Raw genomic sequence first — 25,660 nt, 5'->3', positions numbered from 1 at the left:
CTCTACCCACTGAGGCAGCCAGGTGCCACCTCCAAATGTTTTTTGATCAACACTTAGTAAGCAGTAAGTTTTTTTGAGCACTTAGAACTAATGTATGTATATTTGATGATTATAAATTACACACATGTAATACTATAATAACATATTTACATTTTAAAGTATACCCTAAAATAGATTTTTTTTAAAAAAATGAGACAAATACCTATAAATAAAAGTTCTGTTTTCCCCCTGTACTCCAATTGGATTATTTCTTGAACCCCTTGAGGTACATGCATCCTAGCATGGATTCAGAGTCCTCTCTTGCTCCCAAATAATTTAGGAGCATTGCTAGGAAAACAAAATGCCTGTCAGACTTTAGGTTTTTAGATAGTAGGGTTTGATTAGGAGTTGTGTAGAGGACTTACATAGGTTACAGCTGTAATATTTAGCGAGATCAACTTTCCCCAAACTATAGTGTACCTGGGATCACCAGACCATTTGCATTTTCTGCCTTGAACACCAAGAAGACAAAAGGATAGCAGATGGAGATAAAAGAACCAAGATGGAATTTTTTTTCTAAGGGTTTTGGGGAGAAAACAGGTATGAAGAAATAATGATTTGCCCTAGTAAACCATGAACTGGTGACTAAGAAACACTTCTGTAGATTGTAAGTGCTAAAAGATTTCTATAAATAAGAGTTCTCCCTACATTGTGTGGTTACAAGAAGCTTTGGTCTGAGAAAATGAAGTAGGATTTAGATGAGTAGAGCAGAAAATAGCATTTCCTGCCATTTGGATGTGTTGTTTTTCTGTTGTTTTTTTTTTTTGTTGTTTTGTTTTTTGTTTTTTTTTTTATATATCTTACGTATTTGCTTGTATGTTTCTCAAATATAAGTATTACGTGTTCCCCATCATATCTTACCAGGCTTATTTAACCAATAGCTTTCTTACCATCCTTCCAATATTCTGGAATCCCTTTCCTCTTCCCTTTCTTCTTATCCATCATTATTTCCTACCTGGACCCTGGATTATTACCTCAGCCTTTCTGCCTTCCTTCTTATTCCCACCTCCACCCGGGAGCCAAAGTGGATCTTTCTAAAATTTAAATGGGACATAATCTGTGTCTGTTTAAAATCATTCAATGTCTCCTCACTCCCTCAGTAAAAAGTTTGATTTCTTCTCCATAGGTTTTAAGGCCCTCTTTTGCCTAGATCCTACTTAACTTTCTAGCTTCACTCTTATCTCTCTTCTCTCTCTGAAATTAAGACTCTCCCAGATATATTAAACGTGCGGTCATGATCTTTGTATTTGTGTTTGCTACCTGAAACTCTTCTTTTTCTCCTGGCTAAGTTGTACCCATTTTTTTATGTCCCGACTTGAAGTCCACTTTCTTTGAAGCACATGCATGGTACCTGCTTAGTACTCTGCTTTCACCTGTTCTCATTCATACTTCTGGAATAGAACAGAGAGCACTGGATTTGAACTGGGGTGGGAAGGCCAAGGTTTGACTCTTAGTATTTGCTATTAGGAGAAATAACCCCTCCAAGTCTTAGTTTCTTTATCTCTAAAATGGGATGTGACCCTCTTTACAAGCCCATTGGGAGAATTTGTTGGTGCATGTAGAAGGATTCTGTAAGCACCAGAGCACCGTGCTCATGTAAATTGCTGTTGCTATTCCTGGTGCTGCTGCGGCTCCTCCCTTGCCTCTCCTCTGCCTCCCCCTTTCCTCCCATCTCTGTCAGTCTTTCTGCAGGGTTTTACATGGCTCTGTGTTTTTCTTTGTTTGTTTATTTGTTTAGGGGATGAAGACTTTACCAAAGAGATAACAGAGCTATTTTCCCAGCTTCATGTCTCCTCCAAACCTGAGAAGCTTACCAGGGTAAGTTATGCTTGGTGATTTTCACTTTTTTTACTTGTGTCAATTTAATGGATAAAGAATGTAAGGTTATAACTTTCTGGCAAGGATGTCACCAAATTGGGAGCTGTATTCTGAGTTCTGTGCCTTCTGCCTGCCTCCTGCTCTCACAGGTTAACATGCAAATTTCACATCTGCCCTGCCTGCCCCCCACATCTGCCATCCTCACCTGTTTTCATTTGGAACGCTGGCTTATTTGAAAGCTCAAATCAGGTCACAGTGTTGGCAGTACTCACCGGCCTTCGTGGTACCAGTGGGTTCGCCTTTATGGAGGCCTCACTGTTGTCAGGGCTCTGAGTGATCCAAGGATGATGGAATGTGGCCCCTGCCCTTATAGGGCTGGATGGAGGGTAATGATTTCCCAGAGCCCAGTGACCAGTTAGCATGTGAAAATGAGCCTCCCGTGGCCTATGCCTGGGTCTTTGATGGTGATGCCTGAGCTGTTTTCACACGTATGAAACATGGAGGGCCTTTAGTCAAAGTGGGTAGGGAGCGCCTGTTTCCAGAGCAGTACTCATAGAGCATACTTGCCAGTCCAGCTCATGGGACACTATCCACTTGGTCTCGGGCTGCTTGCCATCTCTTCACCCACCTCTCCCAATCTCCAGAAACATCTCTGGACCAGGTAGCAGCAGATGCACATTGCTTCCTGGCCAGGATAGCCACCACAGTCACCTGCATACCGTAGGGTAAGGAATGTGATGCTTGATTTTGTTATCTCACTCTCCTTGCCCAGTGAAAAGGCTGCACTCCCCAAGCTATGCAGTCACCCCCCAGGCAGCTCATCTTCCTCATCTCCACTACAGCGCTTGACTATAGCACTTTTTAGCTTGTATCATAGTGGTTTTTTTGAGTTGGAAATAATATCAAACTTAGAGAAAGTTGCATAAATAATGCAAAGAAATTCATATGTCTTTTATGCAAATACGTCTATTATTAACATATATATATATAATTTATACATTTAATCATTCGTGTTTGAGCATTTGTTCTCTTGTTACCTCTCACTCCCCCCCCCCCCCACCCCCGCCGTCCTTTCCCCTTCTTTACATACACATGCACCAAATGCACATACACACGTTGTTATTATTGGGACTATTTTGGGGAATAAATTGCAAACATGATAGCCCTTTACTCAAATATTTCAATATGTATCTGCTAAGAATATGGATATTCCTGTAGGTAACTGTAGTAATTATCAACTGCAGTAAATTTAACATCGATAAGATATTTTTATTTAATCTCTTGTCCACATTCTGGTTTGGCAATTGGCCCAACAATGTCCTTCATATCCTATTTTTCCCTCTAACGTTGAAGCCAGAACATAATCACGAATTGTATTTAGTTGTCATATACTTTGAGTCTCTTAATCTGTGGTAGTTCCTCACTTTTCTTTGTCTTTTGTGATGAGAAATACCGCTTTCCCCCGTATAAAAATGGAGTATTCCTGATTTGGGGTTTGTCTGATGTTTTCTTATGATTAAAGTCATGTTATGCATTCCCAGGCAAGAGACTTAATAAGCAGTTTTATATCCTTCCTAGACTACACAATGTCCATCTTTCCCTTAAAATGATGTGTTGTCTGATTTCTCACTGTATGGTTACAAATTTTTTACTGCTAATAAACTTTCTGTGGGTAGACATTTTAAGACCAACAAGTATCCTGCTGTTCATCATAATGTCCCTCCAGATTTAGCATCTATCCATGATTCTTGCTGCACCAGTGTTTACTGTGATGGTTGCAAAATGATGATTTCTCTTAACCCCAACACTTGCTCCTTATTTATCAGTTGGCTTTTGGCATTCTACTATAGTTAAGAGCTCTTCCTTCTTCTATTTATTTATTATCTATTTGTTATTTAATATCTCATGGAATTCTGTTTTTTTCCTTTGGTTTATAGTTCATTATTGTCCTTAATTATTTTGGGATTCAAATTGACCTTCAAACTGACTCTTGTGTGACATGCACTTACCATTTTTTGGAGTATTTCCTTATTTTCTGGCATAACGATATTCTGGGCTCCTCTTGTACCTTCTGTACTCTAGCCCTGGAATCAGCCATTTCTTCAGGGAGCCATAGCTCCTTTTTAGTATTACAGGCTAAGACGTGGGTGCTAGGTGTGCTCATTGATATTGGGGTATCTTTGCCTCCAGGTCCTGTGGGCAGAGCTAGGAAATATACTTAAGTACAAACACCCCCATATTTGCACATGTGCACACATACATATGTTAGAGGTCGTGAATTTATGCTGGTAACTCCAGTTTCAGTCTGTCCCTACAGGAGTCTTCCTTGCCTTTCCTCATTACAGATTTGTATCTCTCATCTTCCACAATAATAACCCTGTCTCCTGACATTAGCACATTCCCTTATTTCCTCAATTCTATAATGCATCCGAAATAGTTTCATTGCTTTGCCCATGCCTACCTACTATAAAGCCAACCTATGAAAAGAATTTATGATTTATTTGCTTTCCCCCTACATTAAATTTTTGAATATATAGAGGCTTATGCTTCTAAAAGTCAAAACTAAACAATTCCTATCCACTTCCTTTTCCTTTCTAATACCAACTTTCTTGTTTTCTGGCATATCCTTCTTGTGTTTCTATTTTTAGATGAGTAGATAGATTTTGAAGATAAGCAGATCTATTTTCTTATATAAAAGTTAACACACTGTCTGTGCTCTTGAGCACTTTGCTTTATTCACTTAACCTTATACATATGTATTTTTATAAATTTATCACAGGTTATTTTTGATTTTTTTAATGTGTGTATCTTAGTTCCCATCCTAAACCTTAAATTTCTTCAAAGCTGGATCTGTGCTTTATTGGTCCTTAAAATCCCAGATCTACTGTCTCTTTGTGGTGTTGAGCAAGTTGTTTAACCTCTCTATGCCTTGGTTCCTTTAGCTGTGAGATAGGGTGATGTGGGGTTCTTTTGAGGATTTAATGTGTTAATGCATACAAAGGTCTTGGGAAGTCCCTGGCTCATAGTAAATGCTCACCATTGATGGTCCTATCTATAGAAGCTAGCCCAATATATTTAGGTGTTTGATAAATATACATATGTTAAGTAAACTTTATATTGCTAAGTGTTGGAGAAATACTAATGAAAAAGACCTAGTTTCTGTGCTCAAGGAGATCGTAATAATAAATAAACTATTTTAAAAAGGCAAGTAATCCTTATCTATTTGGTAGTTGTAGTCATTCTCTGCAAGTTGTGTTCACATTGTTTACATTTCCTGTGTTGAGTCATAAGATATAGAATAGTTAAGGAGCAGGACCTGATTATTCCCAAGGATTTAATGGGAGGCTGTGTGATGTAGGGGAAAAGCAATGAAGCAGGAGTCTGAGAAAACAGGTCTGATTCTTACTCTGATGCATGTGATGTGGGCAAATCCCATTTCTTTTCTAGGCCTTTTCTCCCCCCCCCTTCCCCCCCCCCCCCCCCAGCTGATGAAAACTAAGTGGTTGGAGAAGCTAAGCTCAAAGGTATCTTTAAAAATTTTTTTTTAATATTTATTTATTTTTGAGAGAGAGATAGAGTGTGTGTGTGTGGGGGGGGGGGGGCTCCAGAGAGAGAGGGAGACACAGAATCTGAAGCAGGCTCCAGGCTCTGAGCTATCAGCACAGAGCCTGATGCAGGGCTTGAACCCATGAACTGTGAGATCATGACCTGAGCTGAAGTTGGATGCTTAACTGACTGAGCCACCAGGCACCCCTCAAAGGTGTCTTTTAATTCCTAAGTCTCCAGGTCTCACCAATGGGAAGTTCCAGACTGAATTCTGGGTGTGAGGCCTGGGTAGTGTTGCCCAATTTTCAAAAGGTATGATAAATTACCTTGAGTTGGCACAGTAGTTCATAATGACTTCACTTAGTGTATTTATTATAAGAAAGATCATTTTGAGTATGTTTTATGCCTACTAAAATATCTCCTTCAAGTATATTACATTTATGGTATCAGTTTTCTTTTGCATGGCCTTATGTCTCCCCATTTTTCTTTTTTTAATTTGAGATAAACCAATCCCTGGTTTTTCTCTCATTTTCTCTCTTCAAAGGCTTTGCAGAGAATTTCACATACTATGTAGACTGTTAGTCAACTGTTAGGATTCTTTCCAGCTTCATCTCTCACTATTCTCTTCTATAAAAATCTCACCACTCCAGCCTCTTCTCCCATGCTTCTCCCATATTGGTCTTCATTCTGTTCCTTGAGTACACCCACCTGATTTCCCTCTGCTTACAACTCTTGTCTAAATATTTGCATGGCTGACTCCTTTTAAACTTTAGATTTCAACTCAAATATCACTCCTCAGAGACCCCTCCTGACCACCCAAACCAAGTCTGCCTTCTGCTCATCCAGTCCACACTCTCCGTCTCTACATTTTATTTTCTTCGCTTATTTGTTTCCTTATTAATTGTCTTTCTGCACTAAAGAAGAGCAGGGCCATGGTTTATATAGGTACTTCCAGCACCTGGACAATGTGTAGTAAATATTTGTAATGAATGAACTAATTAATAAATGTACCCTCTGCTCTGGTCCTACTAGTTGCTTCACAGTTTTCTCAGCATACTTTGAGTTTTCTGTTTCCAGTCTTTTATATAGTTAATTCTTTTTTTTTTATTTTTATTTAATTTGAGAGGCTAATGTAGTTAAAGATCAGAGCCAAATTATTCCTGAGGGTTTTTGTGAGAGTTCTGTGGTAGGAGGAAGAACCTTGAGATGAATGTCTGGGTACATAGGTTCTGCTGTAGCTTATTCACGTTGTAGCCTCAGGTGTAGCCCCATCTATTGATCCTTAAACCCTGAACCCCAGTGCTGTATTTGTAATAAAACCTGTGATTCTCACTTCTTAGCTGGAATGGCTCTCATAGTCTTCTCTGAATTCGTATTGCCTGGTTACAGCTCTGAACACATTCTGTCTATATAAAGTTTCTCAAGTGGATGTCTTCATTTAATGACAATAAACCTTTTCTTAGAAGTCGGGACAGTCTCAGTGGCAAATGACAGAAACTCAAGTCAGACTGGCTTAAGAACAAAGGGGCACTCATTAGCTCAAGAACTAGAAAATCAAGAGCTTCAGGCATGGCTCTCTATCCAGGAACCCCACCTACTACCCCCAACCCAATCCCCACACCAATCTCTTGACTCTGCTTTCTTCTGTTACAGCTTTATCATAGAGAATCTTTTCCACATGGTGGTAGGATGACTACTGGCAACATCAGGGTGACTTTTTTCCAGTTGAGTAACTCTAGCAGGAGGAGGGCCTCCCTTCCCTAGTAGTTTCATCAGATGTCCTGATGCTGATGCCCATTGACCTGGGTTGGGTCACTTTTTGAAACATCATGAAGTAATCCCTGTATGGAAGGGGGATTAACATTCTAGTAACTAAATCTGAATTGTTTGCCAACCCTTGGAGCCAGAGGATGGAAGCAACCCTACCCAAACCACATGAACTAAGAAAAATCTAGAACCCACTACCAAAAGAAAAGAGATAGTGATGCTGGCTAGGTAAAAACAGTAGCTGCCCTCCATAGCATGCCAGGCACTGTGCAAATTCAAACAAGACAGTCTGTAGCTATCCTATGGTAATGTTGTTCATGTATAGGAGATAGACACATTTAATTTCAGTGTCTTTGGTAAGTACTAAGTTGAAGGGGTGCTCAGGGGACCATGGACATACAGGGAAGGGTTGTTTACATGCCTTGTCTCCTGGAAGGTCTTTGAAAGTTACTTGGAAGAGACAATGTCTGGGTGGATGATTGAAAGAAAACTAAGAGCTGCCTTTATTTAGAAAAAAGAAAAGGGCGGGGAAGGGCATTGTAGCCTAAGGGAATAGCGTGAATGAAGAACAGGCATTTATAGGCCATTATTATCAGATCTTAAAGTGGAAAATGGTAAGAGATGAGGCTGGAGAAGTAGGTAGGGACTAGGTCATGGGTACTTCTTCAGTCATGTAAAAGACCATCATCTGGTTGAAGGGGAGCCATTGAAGGGAAGAGGAATGATCAGCCTACAAAATACCTTGATATGTATGTCCAGCAGGCAGTTGGAATACATTGTTTTCAGGAGAGGTGAGTGCTGGAAATAAGGATTTAGGAGCCAGCAGCAGGTAGGGAATACTTAAAATTACAGAGACAGGATGGGTTGAGGGAAGAGGGAGTGTGGTGAGGCTAGTAGAGAGCCAGGCTAGAACCCCAGGTAATGCTGGTGTTTAAAAGGCTGAAAAAGGAGTATCAATACATACAGAAGCCTGAGGAGGAATGCCCATAAGGTTGGGGGGAGAACTGGAAGAAGGCGGTATTTTGGAAGTCAAAGAAAACTAAAAACAACTCAAAGGCCCATCATCAGAGAATGGTAAGTTATGGTATATGTATAAAATGAGCTACTACATAGCAAGAAATAAGAATGAGCTACTGATATTTGCAACAACATGGATAAACCTAACAGACACTATATTGGGCATAAGAAGCCAGAAACCTAACAGACACTATATTGGGCATAAGAAGCCAGACACAAATTAGAATGGACTTAAAGTTTCATTTGTGTGCATTTTAAAGGCAGGTAAAATTAATTGAGACAGTGAGACAGAAGACTGGGTTACCTTTGGGCAAGGGAAGGGTGACTTGGTTTGAGCAGTATTTTTTTTTTTAATTTTATTTTTTAAATTTACATCCAAATTACTTAGCATATAGTGCAACAATGATTTCAGGAGTAGATTTCTTAGTGCCCCTTACCCATTTAGCCCATCCCCCCTCCCACCACCCCTCCCGTGACCCTCAGTTTGTTCTCCATATTTATGAGTCTCTTCTGTTTTGTCCCCCTCCCTGTTTTTATATTATTTTTGTTTCCCTTCCCTTATGTTCATCTGTTTTGTCTCTTAAAGTCCTCAGATGAGTGAAGTCATATGATTTTTGTCTTTCTCTGACTAATTTCACATAGCATCATACCCTCCAGTTCCATCCACGTAGTTGCAAATGGCAAGATTTCATTCTTTTTGACTGCTGAGTAATGCTCCATTGTACATATATATCCCACATCTTCTTTATCCATTCATCCATCAATGGACATTTGGGCTCTTTCCATACTTTGGCTATTGTTGATAGTGCTGCTATAAACATGGGGGTGCATGTGTCCCTTCGAAACAGCACACCTGTATCCTGTGGATAAATGCCTAGTAGTGCAATTGCTGGGTCGTAGGGTAGTTCTACTTTTAGTTTTTTGAGGAACCTTCATACTGTTTTCCAGAGTGGGTGCACCAGCTTGCGTTCCCAGGTTTGAGCAGTATTGACTAGGAAGGGGCAGGGGGGTACCCTTTATACTGATGGGAATGTTCTATATCTTGATCTGGGTCACAGTTACAAAGGCATATAGATGTGTAAACATTTCTTGAGTTGTGCTCTGAACAGTTGTGCACTTTATGTAAGTTATGCCTTAGTTTTAAAAAAGGCAGAAGGGTTAGAGAAGCTCAAGAAGGGGAGTGAGTGGATGGCCGTGTTAAGTGTTGTAAAGAGAAGTGGTAAGGTAAGTAGATGGATGTATGGTAAGTGTATGTTCGGGTGAGACTGACTTACATGATGCTAACGTGTTCCTGGTAGGTGCACAATATGTATGATAACCTTTTGGTGAGCTGAATTGAATTGTTGATGGGCAGTAATCTTCTTCTTATTTAGGCAAGAAATAATGCCTATGAATGGATGAGTGCATCTCTGGCCAAGCCATTAGAAGAGAAGGAAGAAGGAGAAAAACAGTTGGAAACAGAAAAAACTGAGCAAATCAGTAAAAATTCAATAGAGGTACTAAAGCAACTAAGCCTTTTTTTTTTTTTTTTTTTAAATGGTTTTGAGGTGTGAGTATTACAATCAGGGGCGTAGGCACCTTCTGTTTTTTTGTACCACTGTCTGTAATGTCAACCTTGTAACCCAAGGTTATAGCAACCTTGTTCCAGACTGTAGGGTGAAAGGAGTGAAGAAAAAGAGACTAAGGGTGTTTGTGTGTTGTATCATGAAGAAAGTTCCCAGAAACTGCTACAAGACACTTTTAATCTAAATCTTTTGGCTCAAACTTAGTTACGTGGACACACCCGACTTTAGGGGAGCTTCTGTTTCTGCAGTTATGAGCCCAGCTGGAAAATGACATCACTACTGTGGTAGAAGAGGAGGTGTATTGAAGGGCAGCCATTGTGTCTGTTGCTTTCACGATCTGGAATCCTCCAGTATGTGAGAAACAAGGAATTCTTCATTTCCTCCGGGATAAAAACAATAATAACAAGGCTTTGTTTTGCTTTTCTTTTCAGGATATCCATGCATTTGCTATCCGGAGCCTAGCAGAATTGACTGCCTGCTCAATTGAACTGTTTCACAAAACAGCGGCTCTCGTTCTGCATGGCCAGAAGCAGGAAGTGACAGCCTTAGAAAGGAGCAGAGCCCTTTCCCAGTAAGTGTAAAGAGTATCCCTGTAAATGATGCACATTGGTTCAAGAGTTTTCTCAGCCTCTTTTTACTCTCAGCCTCAGAGTTTTAAGAAACTTTCCTCTCAAGAAGATGCCATTCACATTGTACCATTCACATGTTAGAGGTTTGTTCATTTTGGGTTTTAGTTATTAAATAGTCAGAAGTGGGGGCGCCTGGGTGGCTTAGTCAGTTAAGCGTCCGACTTCGGCTCAGGTCATGATCTCGCGGTCTGTGAGTTTGAGCCCCGCATTGGGCTCTGTGCTGACCACTCAGAGCCTTGAGCCTGTTTCAGATTCTGAGTCTCCCTCTCTCTCTGACCCTCCCCCGTTCATGCTCTGTCTCTCTCTGTCTCAAAAATAAATAAACGTTAAAAAAAATAAAAAAAAATAAAAAAAAAAAAGTCAGAAGTGTTGTTTCTTTTTGTGGAGCCGTAAGTCTACATTATAAATTTTTTTATTAACCGCCTGGTTGTTTTATTAATTCTTTTTTATTAATTGGCAATCTGAAAACTAGTTCTCAGGTTATTGGTTTTAATAAAAGTAGAATTTAACATAAGTAAAAATAGAGAGTAGTTCTAAGAACCTTAGTTCTTAATAATGGTGATATTTGTTAATGAGTGCTAATTTTGTGCCAGGTACCATGCTAAGGGACTTACATGTATCACTTCTAATTTTTACAACTCTAAAGGTAAATGATTAGTCCAGCTTTAAAAAAATGAGGAAACACAGACTCAAGAGAAATGTGATAATCTGCCCAGGTTGTGCAGACTGGGATTTAATCCCACGTCAGGCTAAGTCCCCAAACTCCCTTTCCCTCCGTCTTGCTGATTTTGAATAAAATTTCAAAAATATTATAAAGTAGATAGTCATAAGAGACAAAAAAAGACCTACTGCTTTCTGCTTTCTAAATAAATCTAATTAATGAGAATGTAATTGGGAAAAATTGTGTGGGAGTGTCTAATGTGTTAGGGTTGGGAGGGGCCCTTGATGTTTTCCACACCTCTTCTTTACCTGCAACTTCACCACCCCTCCACAACATCCCACAGAGGGGGCTGGTTTTGTCTTCACCATCCTTAGGATGAGGGACTCAACCCCAAAGTAGCCTGTTCTTTGGAAAAGTGGCTCTTTCCACTTTCCATTTATACATCTGTGTTTATATGTATACATATGCATATATATGTACCTGTACAGTAGGGGGGTGTGTGTGTATGTGTATAAGCATACACATATATATAGTTTCCCTGTTAATTATCAAGTGAGTTAGAATCCATGGAAACTGGGCTTTTGCTTGTGTACTGATATATCCCCAGTGCTTAGAATAGTACCTGGTACACAGAAGACTTCCAGTAAATATCTGTTGAATGTATGAATACATACTTACTTTACCTACGTTTGTAAATGGAATGTAGGATTTTTAAGTACTGTCTTATCTCCTGAAAATGTACTTTAGTTATTTCCTTTAACTTGGAAGTCTAGCACTTTCTAGAGGATTTTGTAGTAAAATGTTTTTCCAGGGACTGAACCTCCTCTTCCTGTAGCATGAATGTCTGCTCAAATGGGTCCACAGATGCATTAGGTAGTTGATGAAGACATATTTACTCCCTTAAAAAAAAAAGCTTTCTCCTTTCACATTTACTACCAAGAGTGATTTGTTTTCTTCCGACAGTTGTTAAATATAGCTTATTTTTAAAAAAGAGAGAAAGAAAAACAAAAAGAGGAGCCCTCCTGACTTGCCTCACTTCTTTCCTAGGATGACAGTTGCACTGTGTAAGGAGTTGTCTTCTCTGTCTAAAGAGTTCACCACCTGCCTAACAACTGCCGGGGTAAGAATTCATGCCTGTTCTTGCGCTGATGTCTGTTCTGTGGGGTGTTTTTTAGAGAGTTTCACTGAGGTAATTTCATACCAAAACATTTTCCCATTTCAAGTATACCATCCAATGGTTTTTTAGTATATTCACAGAGTTGTACGACCATAACCATATCTAATTTTAGACCATTTTCATCATCCCCCAGAAAACCTCCCGCCAGTGGCAGTCTTGCCGATTCCCTTTCCCTCCACAGTCTCCTAGCCCTCAGCAACACTCACCTATTTTCTGTCCGTAGATTTTCCTATTCTGGACATTTAATCTAAATGGGATCGTACAATATGTGATATTTTGTGTCTGTTGTCTTTCAGTTAGCATAATGTTTTTGAGGTTCATTCACATTGTAGTATGTATCAGTACTTATTTTTATTACCAAATAATGTATTTTAGGGATCTGTAGCACATTTTATCTTTCTGTTTATCAATTCTTAGACATTTGGACTGTGTCTAGTTTTCAGCTATAATGAATAATGTTGCTGCAAACAGGCATGTGTGTTTTCATAGTAGGAGTGGAATTGGTGGATCATGTAGGTGACGTGGGCTTTGGAAGAACTGCCAAACTGTTTTACAAAGTGACTATACCATGTAACATTCTTGTCGGCAATGTATGAAAGTTCCAATTTCCTAAATCCTCATCAGCACTTGCTATTGTCTGGTTTTTTTTTGTTTTTGTTTTTTTTAATTAGCTATCCTAGTAGTAGGTATGAAGTGGTATCTTGTTATGGCTTTTATTTGCATTTTCCTGATGGCTAATGATGTTGAACATCTTTTTACTTACTGTAGGCCATTTGTATGTCCTCTTTAGAGAAATAGCTTTTCTAGTTTTGCCTCCTTTTAAATTGGGTTCTTTATTTCATTATTAGTTATTTTTTTGTCATTTATTTATTATTTGCCTTTTTACTATTTACCATTTATTATTGAGTTGTAGTAATGCTTTATATATTCTGGGTACAATTTCATTATCAGATACCTGATATGCATGTATTTTCTCCCAGTCCATAGGTTGTCTTTTCACTTAATCTTGATAGTGTCTCTGCACAAAAGTTTTTAATGTTAACTTGTCATTGTTCTCTTTTATGACTTGTACTTTTGGTATTGTCTCTAATGAATTATTGCCTAACCCAAGATCATGATTTACTCCTACGTTTTCTTCTAAGAGTTTTGTTGTAGCTCTTACCCTTAAGTCTATGATCCATTTTGAGTTGATTTTTTATGTAGGGTATGAGGTAGGGGTACAACTTTATTCTTTTGCATGTGCATATCCAGTTTGCCCAGCATCATTTGTTGAAAAGTTTTTCCTCATTGAATTGTCTTTGCCCTTTTGTCCAAAATCAATTAACCATTGTTATATGGGTTTATTTCTGGACTCTCATTTCTATTATTGATTTTATTTGTGTGTATCCTTACGCCATTGGCATATTGTCTGGATTACTATAGCTTTGTAGTAAGTTTTGAAATCAAGAAGTGTAAATCTTCTAATGTGGTTCTTCTTTTTCCAGATCTTTTGTCTTTTTGGAACCCTATGCATTTCTTCTGTGAATTTTAGGATCAGCTTGTCTATGTCTAACTGATTTTTACACCTTATTTTTGTGTTCTTTTTATGGAGTCTGCAGTATATTTTATGCTGCCCTCTGAGACCTGTGCTGGAAATTTAGACCTTGATAAAATAAAAACTGCACAGTGACTACTAGTTTTTTTTTTTTTTTTTTTTAATTTTTTTTTTTTTTCAACGTTTTTAATTTATTTTTGGGACAGAGAGAGACAGAGCATGAACGGGGGAGGGGCAGAGAGAGAGGGAGACACAGAATCGGAAACAGGCTCCAGGCTCCGAGCCATCAGCCCAGAGCCCGACGCGGGGCTCGAACTCACGGACCGCGAGATCGTGACCTGGCTGAAGTCGGACGCTTAACCGACTGCGCCACCCAGGCGCCCCAGTGACTACTAGTTTTAAGGAGCAGTGCCTTACTTAGACTATGGTAGTCCTCATATTCTGCGGTTGCCAGCCAGGAGCAGAGTTGTAATTAAAACAGCTAAAGTTCTTTTTTTTTTTTTTTTTTCTTTCTTAGAGGAATTGTAAAAATGTACTTAAGGTGTGTAAACTATGGAACATGATTCAGAAATCAGTAATCATGAATTAGGATAGAATCAAGGGCATTTTAAATGAGCAGATAAAAATCACTTTGTAGTAAGACCAAGTTCATAGATACAGAGAACAGGTTGGTGGTTGCCAGAGGTGGGGGAGTTGAGGATGGGTGAAATGGGTGTAGGGGATTTAAAGGTATAAATTTCCAGTTACAAATAAGTCATGGGGATGTAATGTACAGCATAGTGACTGGTTAATAATTTTGTATTGCATATTTGAAAGTTGCTAAGAGAATAGATCTTAAAACTTGTCTTCACAAAAAATTTTTGTAACTGTATGGTGACAAATGCTAATTAGGCTTATTGTGGTGATCGTTTTGTAATATATGTAGATATCAAATCATCTTGTACCCCTGAAACTCATATGGTATTGTATGCCACTTATACCTCAATTTAAAAAAAATCCCTTAGTAGTAAGTATTTAAGGGTCAATGTGGCAGCAATTTCTGGGCCCTTAAACTTATTTTAGTTAAGAGCATAGCCCAAATTAATTTTTCTTAGTTTATGAGTTTAGATTATTCCTGTAAGGGATAATCCTGGGATTATCTCTTTTCCCCTTAATATTGTCTTTAATAGAGCTTCTGGGATTCTTGAAGTTAATCGTGGGAGCTGGCCAAATCTTTCCATGTGTTTCATAGAGATACTTTAACCCAGCAAGTCAAATATAAGGTGCTAGCACATGCGAATATTAAATTTACATTAGTTATTTCCATGTTTTACAGACGCCCATCTTAAAAACCATTGAGTATTTTGAGCGCATGTTACATATGCATATCTGCATATTTTGTTTTAAATTTGCTCTAAAGTTTTCTGGTCACATGTTTCATCATTTCTACCCTTTCTTCCAAAATGAAGATACTTTTTAAAGTCAATAAAAAACTACAAAGGAGTAAACTCTCAATCGGATGGCACGGGAAGATATAAAGAAAATTAAAAAAAAATTTTTTTTCTAATGTTTATTTATTTTTGAGAGAGAGAAAGAGACAGAGCACGACCGGGAGAGGGGCAGAGAGAGAGGGAGACACAGAATCCGAAGCAGGCTCCAGGCTCTGAGCTGTCAGCCCAGAGTCGGATGTGGGGCTCGAATTCATGAACCGTAAGAGATCATGACATGAGCTGAAGTCGGATACTTAACTGACTGAGCCATCCAGGAGCTCCTTTAATTTTTTTTGATGCTTACTTATTTTTGAAAGAGAGACAGTGCATGAGTGCAGGAGGGGCACAGAGAGAGGGAGACACACGATCTGAAGCAGGCTCCAGGCTCTGAGCTGTCATTGCAGAGCACCATGCGGGGTTTGAACCCACAGACTGTGAGATCATGACCTGAGTCGAATTTGGACACTTAACCGAGCCACCCAGGTGTCCCTAAAGAAGGAAATTTAAAGCACTTTTAGAGATGATATTTTGCTGTTTGTCAGTCCAGACATTTTCTATACTTATGGGTGTGTATGTATATGTGTGTGTGTAATTTTCAAAGTGGGATCACAGTCTGCCTACTGTGTGTGTGTGTGTGTGTGTGTGTGTGTGTGTGTGTGTGTGTGTGTATATATATATATATCTTTTAATTTGCTGTGCTCACTTAATACTGTATCCTTTATTCTAGGTCCAAGAAAAGGCAGACATCCTTAATCCCCTAATCACTGCTGTATTTCTAGAGGTTAGTAGTAATTATGTGTAAGTCTCTAACTTTTAGGGCATTATGTATTATTAATCCACTCTTCTTAAGTCTTTATTTTTTGGCATTTTTGTTTTTTTCACCAGATTGGTAGTTTAGCCATGTTGATACAGATATGACCAAAATGGTGTTGATACAGATAGGACCAAATTCCTATCCCTGTTCATTATTTACAAAGCATAAAGATGAAGCTGCTGTGTAAAGTTCAAGGAAGCAGTAGCCTGTCATTATTTAGTTTATCCATTGGCAGTTGATGGACGATCCTTAGTAACAAAACACCTTCTCTGGACCAGTGGGGTAAACTTGAAGGGCTGAAAATTACAAACAGGCAAACACTGCTTCTCAAAGAACTAACATTTATACAGGGGAGATTTGTTACAAAACAAAACATTTTGTTGTGTCGTTTCCTTGCCAAGAAATTTGCCTTGTTTTGTCAAAGGTACCTGTGTTCACATAATCCTCATCAGTCTATTCGATTTAAGGAGGTGGGTGGTTTAAGTCCCCTGGGAAGGGGTTTGTCAGAAGATCACGTGATCGATTATTGCCTGCTTGTGTGACACTTTCTGTATTCCATGTGTTAAAAACTCTATTTTGTAAATGGTGCCAACAATTTAGACATTTGATGATCTGTTTAAAATGTATTTATGTAAGTTGGGGGAGATAATTGGTTAGGTTTTAATCATGTATTGAAAATAATTTTTAACTACTAGACTGTTCTTTAGTTTTAAATTCTTTTAAAATTATCACTCAGGAAATGGTTTTTAATTCCTTAACTACACAGTTTTTCTTGAATATCAAAGTAATTATTCTGCTCACTTAGTTGTTTTTTTTTTAAAGTTTGTGATTTAGTAGATGGGAGAGTGGTATAGGTGAGAAGTTTGCAAACCAGGAGTCCGGTCCAGGATCTTTCCTGATTTGCTGTATGACCTTGGACCAGGCATTTACCTTCTTGACAGTCTTCTTATCTTTATGTGCAGTGTAAGAGATTTAACTAGATGATCTCTGGGGTCTATTTTGGTTGGAAAATTTGGCAGCAAATGTCACATTAAAGTTTAAATAGGAGTACATGCTATTGATAAATCCAAAAAAGGTAAACTCATTTGATGGGTGTTCCTTATTGCTATTTGGACATGATTGTTCTTGTTTACACATTTGAAACACTCTTGTCCTTGAAATTATGCGTCTTTATCTTAATGTGATGAAGTCTCTATTATTCTGGAAGATCAGAACTTGTCAGATACAAATGAAGTCTGGCAAACTCTGAGCATGGTGATTCTGTAATGCTTCTCATAAATATGTCTCTTGTACCAGACGGAAATATATCTACACTGTATCATCTTTAAAAGCAGTTTCAAACTGAATAGGGACATTTTGTTCCTATTTGTAGTACCTATCTTGTATTCATTAATTGTGTTGAGTCCATGAAAGAAGAGCTGTCATAATGGACTGGAAATCTGATTGGTGTAATAATATTCAAAGCCTTGTAAAATCCACTGAGGGATTGACTAAAATGCTGTGACAGAATCTGCCCATTTAGTAAAGGAAAAAATAAGCTTCAAATGCCGAATTGAGCAGGATGTCAAAAAACAGCTACCATTTCTGATGGACAAGTTGGACAGAAATGCTAACATTGTTTTTTGGTACTGTCATATCCTAAGACCTAGATCGTTCTTTCCTCTGTGGCTTTTATTAGCGTGGTTAGTTTGTGCTTTTATTTGCCAGGCTACACATTCACTTAAATTGTAAAAGTGAATCTGTTTTCTTGTTGTCTTTTGGTATATTTTCCCTTTTAAGCGACCGTGCTATTTATTTATTTATTTATTTATTTATTTATTTATTTATTTATTTATCAATCTTGACAGGCATCAAACAGTGCTTCCTATATTCAGGATGCCTTTCAGCTGCTCTTACCTGTGCTGGAGATCTCTCTCATTGAGAACAAGACCGAATTACCAGAGGCATGAGCTGCAGGCTCAGGACCTTCGTCAGAACGTTGAAGAACAGAGAAGACTCAACCCAAAACTTGTAATGGCCAAGAATGCCACTCTCTCTTGGGTACCCCTGAAAAAGCGAAGGAGAAAGGATTATTTTTAGTGTATAGGATTTAGGCAGGAAAGCAGGTATTCAAAGGTTTGCTGCCTTCCCTGCTTGGCTGAAGTATTCAGGTCTTCACACTGCTCTTCCGAGCTGTTACAATTATTAAATTATTTGAAAAGAAACTTTTATAGAAAGTTCAAGAATGATAGCTCTAGATAAAGGCTAATGGAATACTCAGGCAAAAATATTGGTCTTTCTTGGACATGATGCGAAACACTAATAGTTTTGTCATGGTTATATATGATTTTGCAGCCCATGGATATAATTGGTTTGAAGCGAGAGAAAGAACAATTTAGTATTCTACAATTCATGTGCTCGATCTATTAATGCCATGTCCTTTCTCCTTTCTATAATAAAATCTGTGGCTTTGAGAAAACGGTATATAGAAACTGTAATGATCACCTTTAATTGCCTAAATTCTTGGAATTCGTTAGGAAGTTTCACGTGCTCTTAAATTCTCAGTAGGTATTTGGTACTGAGGAAATGTACTTGAAGCCACATGAATTAACTACAGCAAAGTGCCCTTTGGCTTCAAATTGTTCTCCTACCCTGAGGTGACAGGCTTCAGTTATAATTGAGCCCCACTCGCCTGGGTTCCAGACCAATAAGTGCACCTTAGAGAAACAGTTTCGTGTTTGCAGGGATCGGTATTCCGAGTCCCTCCAGGATGTTTCTCACGCACACGTTATGTGCAGGAGAAATTCTGTAATGCCAGCTCCAAAGGAGTATGGAAGTTCTTTCAGTAATGGGGTTTTCATTATTTGAACATTGCTGAAGGGGACTATACAGTCCCATAGAGATGATGTTCATTTATAACAGGATTTAACCTGTACGACACAATTTGGTTTTCTTTAATCTTTTTTGTTTTGTTTTAATGTATTCCTTAGCATGTTTATAAATACAGCTTTTATCCTTCAGATCTTAAGCCTTCTTTTGCTCTCTTCAACAATGTAAGAGGCTAATACGGTGTTATCTTCGTAAAAGTTATTTGGTGTCCACTCTTTTTAAAAAAGAAGTCTCCAGCTTTGTGGTTGGAGGTAACTTTTCTGAGTGCTACTGCTCATCTTCTAAAACCTTTAAATAAAATAATTGTGTTGGTCAGTCATTTCACTTTTCCATACATGAGCCCCAGTATCTTTTTCAAACCAAAGAAATAGCAAAGCAAAGCTCTTATTAGCGCTTGATCTAATTAGAATTGACTGATCTCAACACTGTTTCTATATAATCGCCGTATTTGGGGGAAGGGGGCAGGTTGTAAGTGAGGAGGAAATAGACTTGAGCTAAAAAGTTACACCAACAGCACTAAGATTTTACTGTGCTTATATTCTGTTCTAATATGATCAGAAAAGTTTTTGAACATTCCTTTTTTTAGATAAATTTCATCCTTCCCAAATGTAATGCTGAAATTTCAGAAAAACAAAACAAAAAACAGTTGCCTGCGGCTAATAAAGCTGGTGTTCCCAGTCCTGGTTTGTTGCCTCAAGCCCAGTTGCTGTGTCTGAACCTGGATCCTCTGAGTAGGGTATTCCTTGAGCAAGGTTTAGGAAATGGCCACACTGCCAACCACCCATCCGTACTCTTGTACAATGGCAGTGTACAGTTTTTACTTCCCAGTCTAGAAACCTAGCTAAGGATTTTCTTTCAAGAAGAGGGATATAGATACGGGGGACAGAGCAGTGACTCTTTTTATGTGCATATCCTGATTTTGACCAGTTTTAGATTAGACCTTCCAAAAGGCAGATGTGACTATTTGCCTCTTTTTTCTTACTTTACCCTTTCATCAGCTTCCCCCACCCACCCAAATGTTTTTTAATGGATTTAGGGGACCATCGGTGAAACAGTGATGAAAGGACCAATTAATTCTGAGTAACAATTGCCTTTCACCTGAAATATAATGAGAAAGAATGAAAGTTCATTGATTGAGTACAGACAGAAAAATAAGAGCATAAAAATTCATTGGCAGGTGAAAAGGTAAATTCGGGGGATACTTTGGAACCTATTGGATTATGGGGATGATTATTGGATGGTGTGTGCTTCATTATTCTGTGATGATACGTAGTCTCATGGTGCTATTTCTTTTAAGTTTTTTTTGTGTCTAAGGTTCACTGCTGTGTCTTTATATGTACTATGCTCCCTCCTTCCCAATTCACTGAACACCGATGTGTAGTTATTACTGGGGTAAAGTGCTTCTTTTCCTAGTATTGGGATCTTTAAAGTCTAGGATTAAAAGAGACTTCATTAATTTGGTCCAAAAGAAATGAAACATCTACCAACCAATTCTTGTTTTTTCTTTATATAATACCTTGCAGATGTGTTAACGATAAGTTATATTTACCTTACTTGCTGTTGATAGTTTTTGGTTTTTTTTTAAGGCAGAGATAACCTAGATTGACGGGCTTCTGAAGTCTGAAACTGTAATCATATGGCTGGCATTCACAGAAGTCTGAAGTCAGTGTTGATGCACAAATGTGGATTTTATAGTCCTATAGTCAGGGAACAAGTCTTGTCTGTCCTACCCCGAACGAGGACCCTCTCCTTTGTACTTGTTTTTAATCTAAATTTCTATTTGAAAGAGAGATGTTTTATAAGTAGTTGCTATTGATGTCCTCATTTGAGAGAGAGAGACATCTTTTGTATTTTTAGATGTAGTCTGAATTTTAAAGGTGGGACTATTCCCCAGGTTGGAAAAACCCAGATCAAAATCGTGGGTAAAATTAAAGCCACAGGGGGCACTCAGCATGGTATTTCACAAATGTCAAAGATTGAAATCCCTTACTATGTCTTACCGATATAACATGATGTTCATTTTCATAAAAGACTTAAAATGAAGTGTTTGAGAAACAAAGTTCTAAAAACAACAAACCTTAATGTGTCATCAGGGTGTGTGACTGATGTGAGAATTTTGAAAACCTGCCCAGTAATATCATTTTGCACCTAATACTCCGTGAGTACCGTGCACTCATTTCCCCATTTTACTTGCAGCCCATCCTTGATTGTTATTATGTCATCTGGCCAAACCCCAAAGTCCCTTCATGTCTGTTGCTTCCCCGATCAGCTCTTTAGGAAATATTTTTTTAACAATTGAAGTATTCTCTGAACTCATCGGTCTTAGAAGCTTACACTGGTACCACTGTCTGAGCAAAATCTCTGCCTTTTAGCTGCGGAGCTCTTCAGGAAAGGAAGTGGGGCCATTGCTCTGTTGTAATGAATTCTGGCTGAGTTGGGTGGACTTATCTCAAATCTAGTTGTAATTGTTGGGTCTTCAACTTTGCAGATGTTTGCCAGATACATCCATCGAAACTCTCAAATTGCTCCTTTTGGTGGCTCGTGTTTTAAGGGGCCAGTTTCTGCCATTTACATAACTACAGAATGATCTATTGTTCGTCAACTACGAGTACTTAGAAAGAGGAAACCAATGTGTGGAGCAGCTTGAGTACCAGACACCATGGAATATACTTTTGCTTGTAATTCTCACAACTGCTATGCCCGGGGTAGGCCACTGGCACCCTAGTTTATGGGCCTGCGGGATGGTGTAGAAGTTAGGAGCAAGACAGACAGAATCAAACATGGACCTCAGCTCCCTCATGTTCCAGCCTGTGGTCATGAACAGGTGACTTTAATCCCTTAAATTGCAGTTCTGTCATCTGTAGTCGATCTCAAACAGCACTTGTATTCTAAAGTCGCTGACAGGATTAAATAAATGATCTGGATACAGTGCTTCGGAAAGTGCCTGCCACATGGCAATACCAGCCGAACGCACATTAGCAGGACCCTGTTCTGAACGTTTTACTTGTACTAATCGAATCTGCACAACAGCTCCACGAGCTAGGCACTGCTGGCATGCCCATTTATGGATGAAAAGGCCGAGGCACAGAGGTTAACTAACTTACCTGCGATCACATAGTCAACAAGTGGTAGAGTCAGGCGTCAAACCCCAGGCAGCTTGGCCCCAGAGTTCCATTTTCAACTGGGGCGCCACACAGCCACGGTGACCTGCCAGCACAGAAAACCTTTAACAGCGATTTAGCTGCTTCACTATAATGGTTAGGAAACAGACTCAGAGGGTTAAGTGACCTGCTCAGGATGTGGCAACTACGAATGACAGCGCCTGCAGGGTGAGCCCAGGTTGTTTGGCTCCCAAACTCAGGTTTGTTCTATTTTATTTTTTTTAAGGGGAAAGGCTTGGAGGTGCCTGTCTAGTGAGAAGTACCTGGGGCAGGCATCTGGGCACATTATCTAATGCCCACCAGGAGTTGGCACGGAAAGGATGGTGCGCTGACAAGTCATGTTTGCCACAGCAAGAACAGAGATCGCCATGAAGTCAGAGCATCTGTATCAATTAGTGATCAAAAAAGGAGAGAGGAGTATACGGATGGTCATGGCAGCCTGATTTTGTCACAGCCCCAAACTGGGAACTGTGCAGATCTCCTTCAGTGGGTGGATGCTTGAATCACCATTCACGTCCATACCACAGATAACTACTCAATAATTAAAAGGAATAAACTATTGATGCATGCAAGAACTTGGGTGAATCTCGAGGGAATTATGCTGAGTAAAAATAATCCCCAAAGGTTGCATTCTGTATGTTCCATGTATATAACATTGAAATAAATTTGTAGAAATGGAGACTCAATTAATAATTGCTGTGAAGTTAGGAATGGAGATGAGGGAGGAGATAGGTAGGTGTGGCTTTAAAAGGGCAACAGAATCATATGACTTCACTCATCGGAGGACTTTAAGAGACAAAACAGATGAACATAAGGGAAGGGAAACAAAAATAATATAAAAACAGGGAGGGGGACAAAACAGACTCAAATATGGAGAACAAACTGAGGGTTACTGGAGGGGTGGTGGGAGGGGGGATGGGCTAAATGGGTTAAGGGGCATTAAGGTATCTACTCCTGAAATCGTTGCACTATATGCTAACTAATTTGGATATAAAATTAAAAAAAAATAAAAATAAAAGGATAACAGAAGGGATCCTTGTGGTGATGGAGTACCTTGACTGTGGTGGACACAGACCTACTTGTGATGAAGTATACAGAATTAAACACACACGAGTACAAGGAAAACAGGAGTCTGAGTGAGTTAGGTGGACTGTATCATTGTCAATATCTTGGTTGTAAAATTTAATTTTGCAAGATGTCACCATTGGGGGAAATTGGGTGGATGATCCACAGGATCTGTCATAATTGCATATACATCTACAATGATCTCAGTAGCTATTTCAATTAAAAAAAAAAAAAAAAAAAGGGAGACGGCTTTGGGTCCAGGGAGCTGAAGAGTGAAAAATGTCTGGGTTTAACAAAGCTCTAGGGCACCTCTCTCTCACGTGAACATCCCTATCACAGGCACTCCACTCAAAGCAGGCATGGTGGCAGATGTGGTTCTGTCAGGCTCCTCTCAATAAGCAGGCACTTTGGTAGCAGGTGTCAGGATGTATTGAAGTCCAAAGTGGGAGAGAGAACTAAGATCCAACATGAGAGAAAATATACAATAGCAACAATCACAAATAAATGCTGCTGAGTTTTTCTTCTGCATTTTGTAATTCTTCGGGATCAGAGGAGACCTTTGGGGTGGTTCTTGGTTTTCGTAAGATCAGGGTTTGCATGGCTTAAAACGGGGGCTGCTCAAATGGAATTGGGATGGGGGAACATTGCCACCTAGTGTTGGTGGGCCCCTCAGTCGTCAGTGGCCGTTTAAAATCCACTTCCGTTTGTGATCCTTCCTCTGCTCATTTCCCCTGAGAAGGCAGAACAGCAAAGGGTTTTAAGAGCCAGGGCGAGGCTCTGGAGTCAGCCAACCTCTGTTCAAATCCCCTCACCGCCTCTTCCTGGATGGTGGAAGTGACCTGCAGAGCTGGCCAACCTCTCTGCACCTCGCTTTCACGATCTGTAAAACGGGGCTGGCACCTGCCTCACGGAGTTGGGTCAGGTAATGTCCTCATGTGCTTGGCACAGAGCCTGGCCACAGCAATCACTCCATACACGTCAGTTCTGAGGATTATGACTCTAAGATGTCAGAGGATATTATGAGGCTCCAAAAGCTTTCTGACACTCTGCAAGCCAGATTTGTTTCTGTCTTCATGGTGAGACTCTGGGGCCTCTCATAGGCTGAGAGCAGAAAAACTGGGCTTTTTGCCTTAGTCCTTTGGCGTCTCTTTTTGAGTCTCTGTTTCCTCACCCACAAAATGGGAGTAAGTAATTACATCCGCCTCTGTTTGCCTCATGGCATCTTCTACATGTGTTAGGATAATGTATATGATTGCACTTTAAGGAGAATAGGCACCATAAGGCCTAGAATGTTGAAAGATATTCTGGAGTAAAAGCTTACTACTCTGAGACTGTGTAATGTAAATAGTGTCTATCTTGCAGAGTGAGGATTGATGTGGAACACAGTTAGTCTGGCATCTCCTCCCTCTCTACCGCCTCCCCTTCCCCCCCAGGGCTGTCCTCACCATGGTCACGTGTCCTAGCTACAGAATCCTAAGTTTCTGGTCTGGGAGTGTGAGACCCAACAGCAGGAAAGGAATGTAGTCGCAGGGGGAGATAAACCCCATGACCAGCTTCATTCTAGCCCCTCCCCCCCAGCCAGTTTGAACCTGTCAGATTCTGCTTGTTTCCTTCATCCTGGAGTCAAAGCTATGGGCTGGGTTTAATTTCCCCACTGCACCCGCATCCCCTTTGTGACTAATGAGCTCTGCTTAGAGAGTTACTTTCGAGAATGGCAGGAAGGGGTCTGGGATCCTGAACAGCTTGGAGGCCTGGTGATGATATTCCTCTGCGTAGTTGGTTTCTCTTGGGGCTCTTTCGAGCTACTCCCCCACAGAAGGCATGATTGCTCACATTTCCAGTGCCCAGTGCCCATAATACGTCAGCTCTTACATAGACAAGTCAACAGTACAGTAAAAGGAGACAACCGCTGGCCTGTCCTCTCCAATCAATACAGGTAAAGTCCTATGCTGTCTGCGGATAACTGTAAGATGGGGCATTTGAGGTCTGAGGGAGTCAAGAGGAGTGTCCAATCAGCTGGTAGGTGGGTCTAATCAAATGTCCTCCCTGTGGGTCTTTTCTGGGGCCGCTCAGGTTCTCGAGAGAGTGGCACCCCTCTTCCCAGTGGATCAGGTAGGCACTTCTCAGCTGACAGAGAAGATATTTCCTAATCCTCTCTAAGGCCTTCTCCATGCAGGGGAGAGGCTGACCCTGGTGTGAGTCGTAATGGCCCTGATCGTGATTGGAGGGCGTCTGGAGCTACTACTCTGGAGTCAATACCCTGATTGTGCAGTCACCTGACTTCCTGTAGCACAGTGTTGAGACCACAGACTTGGGGGGTCAAATTGATCTGAGTTCAGTTTCTGCCGAAGCCACTTCCAGCTGTGTCACCTTGGGCATCGTACCTTTTAAGCCCAACTTCCCTGCCTGTAAAAAGGGTTAAAATAAGCACATTCCTTGTTGGGATGTTTTGAGTTTACTCAGGATGGGCTATTCGATTTGCAAAATGAAAACGCAGGGTTCCTTCTTCAAAAAGCAAGAATAAAGCTTA

At 39.8% G+C, this 25,660-nt stretch overlaps 1 protein-coding gene across 2 annotated transcripts in view; it reads left to right on the top strand.

Moving 5' to 3' along the window:
* FAM114A2 (family with sequence similarity 114 member A2) overlaps positions 1–19,238 on the top strand; it is a 32,994-nt gene extending 13,756 nt beyond the window's left edge. For both annotated transcript variants that reach the window (XM_060634779.3, XM_060634780.3), the window contains exons 9-14: positions 1,778–1,857; positions 9,561–9,683; positions 10,184–10,323; positions 12,090–12,162; positions 15,950–16,003; positions 17,884–19,238. In XM_060634779.3, coding sequence (XP_060490762.1) covers positions 1,778–1,857; positions 9,561–9,683; positions 10,184–10,323; positions 12,090–12,162; positions 15,950–16,003; positions 17,884–17,985 — 572 coding nt within the window. In that variant the 3' untranslated portion in view covers positions 17,986–19,238. The remainder of the gene's footprint in view (positions 1–1,777; positions 1,858–9,560; positions 9,684–10,183; positions 10,324–12,089; positions 12,163–15,949; positions 16,004–17,883) is intronic.
* Positions 19,239–25,660: the final 6,422 nt, after the last annotated feature.

Source organism: Panthera onca, chromosome A1 (assembly GCF_046562875.1).
Source record: "Panthera onca isolate mPanOnc1 chromosome A1, mPanOnc1 haplotype 2, whole genome shotgun sequence".
Taxonomy (NCBI): domain Eukaryota; kingdom Metazoa; phylum Chordata; class Mammalia; order Carnivora; family Felidae; genus Panthera; species Panthera onca.
The sequence above is the reverse complement of the archived record's forward strand: the minus strand, read 5'-3'. Positions and strand labels throughout refer to the sequence as shown.